The sequence below is a fragment of the Aplysia californica genome, unplaced genomic scaffold (assembly GCF_000002075.1).
Source record: "Aplysia californica isolate F4 #8 unplaced genomic scaffold, AplCal3.0 scaffold00248, whole genome shotgun sequence".
Taxonomy (NCBI): domain Eukaryota; kingdom Metazoa; phylum Mollusca; class Gastropoda; order Aplysiida; family Aplysiidae; genus Aplysia; species Aplysia californica.
In genome coordinates, this window is record NW_004797518.1 from 29,740 (window position 1) to 32,470 (window position 2,731).

At 47.3% G+C, this 2,731-nt stretch overlaps 1 protein-coding gene across 1 annotated transcript in view; it reads left to right on the plus strand.

The window, feature by feature from the left end:
- Window positions 1-25: 25 nt before the first annotated feature.
- Window positions 26-2,731, plus strand: part of LOC101855344 (fukutin) — a gene marked incomplete in the record, with an annotated part of 14,800 nt that continues 12,094 nt past the window's right edge. Inside the window, 3 exon segments of the mRNA XM_005100469.3 lie at window positions 26-373; window positions 1,160-1,446; window positions 2,087-2,349. Of these exon segments, the coding sequence (XP_005100526.3) occupies window positions 44-373; window positions 1,160-1,446; window positions 2,087-2,349 (880 nt within the window).

Sequence of the window (2,731 nt, forward strand, 5' to 3'; positions counted from 1 at the left end):
CCACTACTACTGTCCACTTTGTGTGTCCACTACTACTGTACTCATGTACACTGTCCACTTTGTGTGTCCACTACTACTGTCCACTTTGTGTGTCCACTACTACTGTACTCATGTTCACTGTCCACTTTGTGTGTCCACTACTACTGTCCACTTTGTGTGTCCACTACTACTGTACTCATGTTCCCTGTGTTACCAGGAGGCCGTGAAGCTGCTGTTCCATACGTGCGAGTCGTCCGGTCTGTTCGTGTTCGCCGTCGAGCCCAGTCTGCTCCGTGCGCTTCGCGTGGGGACTCAGAGACGTCTGGAGCTGTGGGGACAGGATCGGCATGACTCGGTGGCTGTGGGGGTCAAGGACGCGGGCCTGGATCAGATGGTGAGGTCATGGGGTATCATCTTGTTGATGGTGGGACGTGTGGGCAATGAGACGACAGTCGCTCCTACCCCCCGGGCAGTGCCACTGACTGAAGTGTCTTTAGGCCATTCCCAAAAGGGGGACAATAACCATGTTCTTATGCAAGGTAGAATTGTAAATGGGCTGATTCTTCAATGTCATGCTCATAACTGTGCCTGAACTGCAACAGGGAACTGCTGCTTTTTCTTTCCTAATCCTTACTATCATCATTTCTCCTCTACTTCTTGTGTATGTTTGTCACACTCTTGTGACCTCTATTTCCGGGGTGCCTTGATAGTCGAAGCAGACTTTGTGCTGTTGAAGCTAGAGAGGTGAGCAGAGTAAGTCTGATTCCCTGTAAGAATTCTCTGTTATACAGTTGTGAGCGCTGTTACAACTCTGCTAAAATTAAAAACAACTTCTGTCATAAATGATCAAAATTGTGTTGGTGGGACCTAAATTCACCCACATTAAAAAAAAGGATGTGTTGTGAATATTTCCAACATGACTTATGTTAGTTTATAGTTTTCCTTAGTACCGCTGCGACGGTTGTGGGTGGTTGGCGAGTGCTCTGCTGTGGTTTTCTCCTTCTTTCCTATCAAACATCTATCATGTTTATCTCTCCTCCTTCTTTTTTATGTTTGTTACTCTCTTGTAACATCTCTAATCCTCGGCGCTGATATGACCTTATTGTGTTGTTAGTGCCGTAAAACTCTTACTAAAAGAACGCTGCGTCGGTCATGGTGTGAACTTTGAACTGTTCCCCAGCACCTGGTGATGTCTGCCATGAGACGCGCGGGCTACCAGAACTGGGTCAAAGTGGACGCCGACCCCCGGGGCTTGTCCGTTGCCTCGCAGACCTCTCAGCGCTCCGTGACCACCCACTTCCTGTTGTGGGTTCCCGTGGCGGACCGTCGGCCCATGGTCATTCACATGGTGGTGTTCTACAAGAGGGGAGACCACTACTGGCACAGCGCGCTCTCCGACCCCTCTCGACCCCCGCCCTTTGATATGAAGGGTTCATCGTTCCACCACGCTGCAGGGATATATGACCTGTAAGTTTTTTGGTTGAAAGTGTTAGTACATAGGAATTGTCACTACAAATGCTACTTTTGGAGTTTGGCCAAATCTAGTATCGTTTTATCTAGAAAGGTGAGACACATTCCAGGGTCAATTGTTTTTCTCTACAAAAGATGATTTTTCCACTTTAAAAAATACAGAAAGTTTCCCAGAACGTAACAAAAACGGTAGACCTTTTTTGACAAACCGCGACATATCTTCTGGGCTCCAATCAAGCTCTTTCCTCCAGTCATGTGACTTTGCCTGTGGTTGATAAAAGTTTGTCCGTGGTTCGTTCCCTGTATTGTAGTAGTAAAGTGGATGTTACTATGTCGCGTTTTGTCCAAAATGAGAAGAGATTTCATCAGTTAGCAAACATCAACAGAGCCTAACATCATGTTTACTCTATAACCAAAGTTGATCAAGATAATTCTGTAAAGGTAAAGAACAGAATTCTTCATTTTTCTCAAAAAACAAAAAAATGGATGTCGCGTTTTGTCAGGAAGCTGTTCCTGTCTGCGTTTTATATGTAAATTTGCCGTTTCCAAGGACACTGGAGGTTTGGAAATCACCAAACTTTGGCGGCTATTTCTCTCGAAACTAAACTGGAACCAGCTTTTCTCTCCTGCTGCTTAGGTTTGAACTGGGGACTGTCACGGTGGACGGAGTGGAGATACGCTATCCCAACGACACGTTTGCCTTCCTCAAGGAGAAAGAGAGCTCCGAGTTCATTGAGTGCGACTACAAAAGGGCGTATCTCTTCAACCAGCAGTTTCCCCCAGACCCCAGCGACCGAGCCAAGACATTCCGCAGGAAGTCTCGCCAGCTGCTGGCGCTCACCAAGAAGGTTCTGGAAGCTCTGGAGATCCCCTTCTGGCTGAGCAGTGGCACGTGTCTAGGTCAGTCGGTCAGTCTGTCAGAAAACATGTGTCTGGGTCAGTCGGTCAGAAAACATGTGTCTTGGTCAGTCGGTCAGAAAACATGTGTCTTGGTCAGTCGGTCAGAAAACATGTGTCTGGGTCAGTGTGTCAGAAAACACGTGTCTGGGTCAGTGTGTCAGAAAACATGTGTCTGGGTCAGTTGGTCAGGAAACATGTGTCTGGGTCAGTCTGTCAGAAAACATGTGTCTGGGTCAGTGTGTCAGAAAACATGTGTCTGGGTCAGTGTGTGAACACAAACATTGCAAACGTGTACTATAGCAAACACATACAACAGAACACACACACACACACTCACGCACTCACACACTCACACACCTCTCACCTGTTTCCCCCCCCCCCG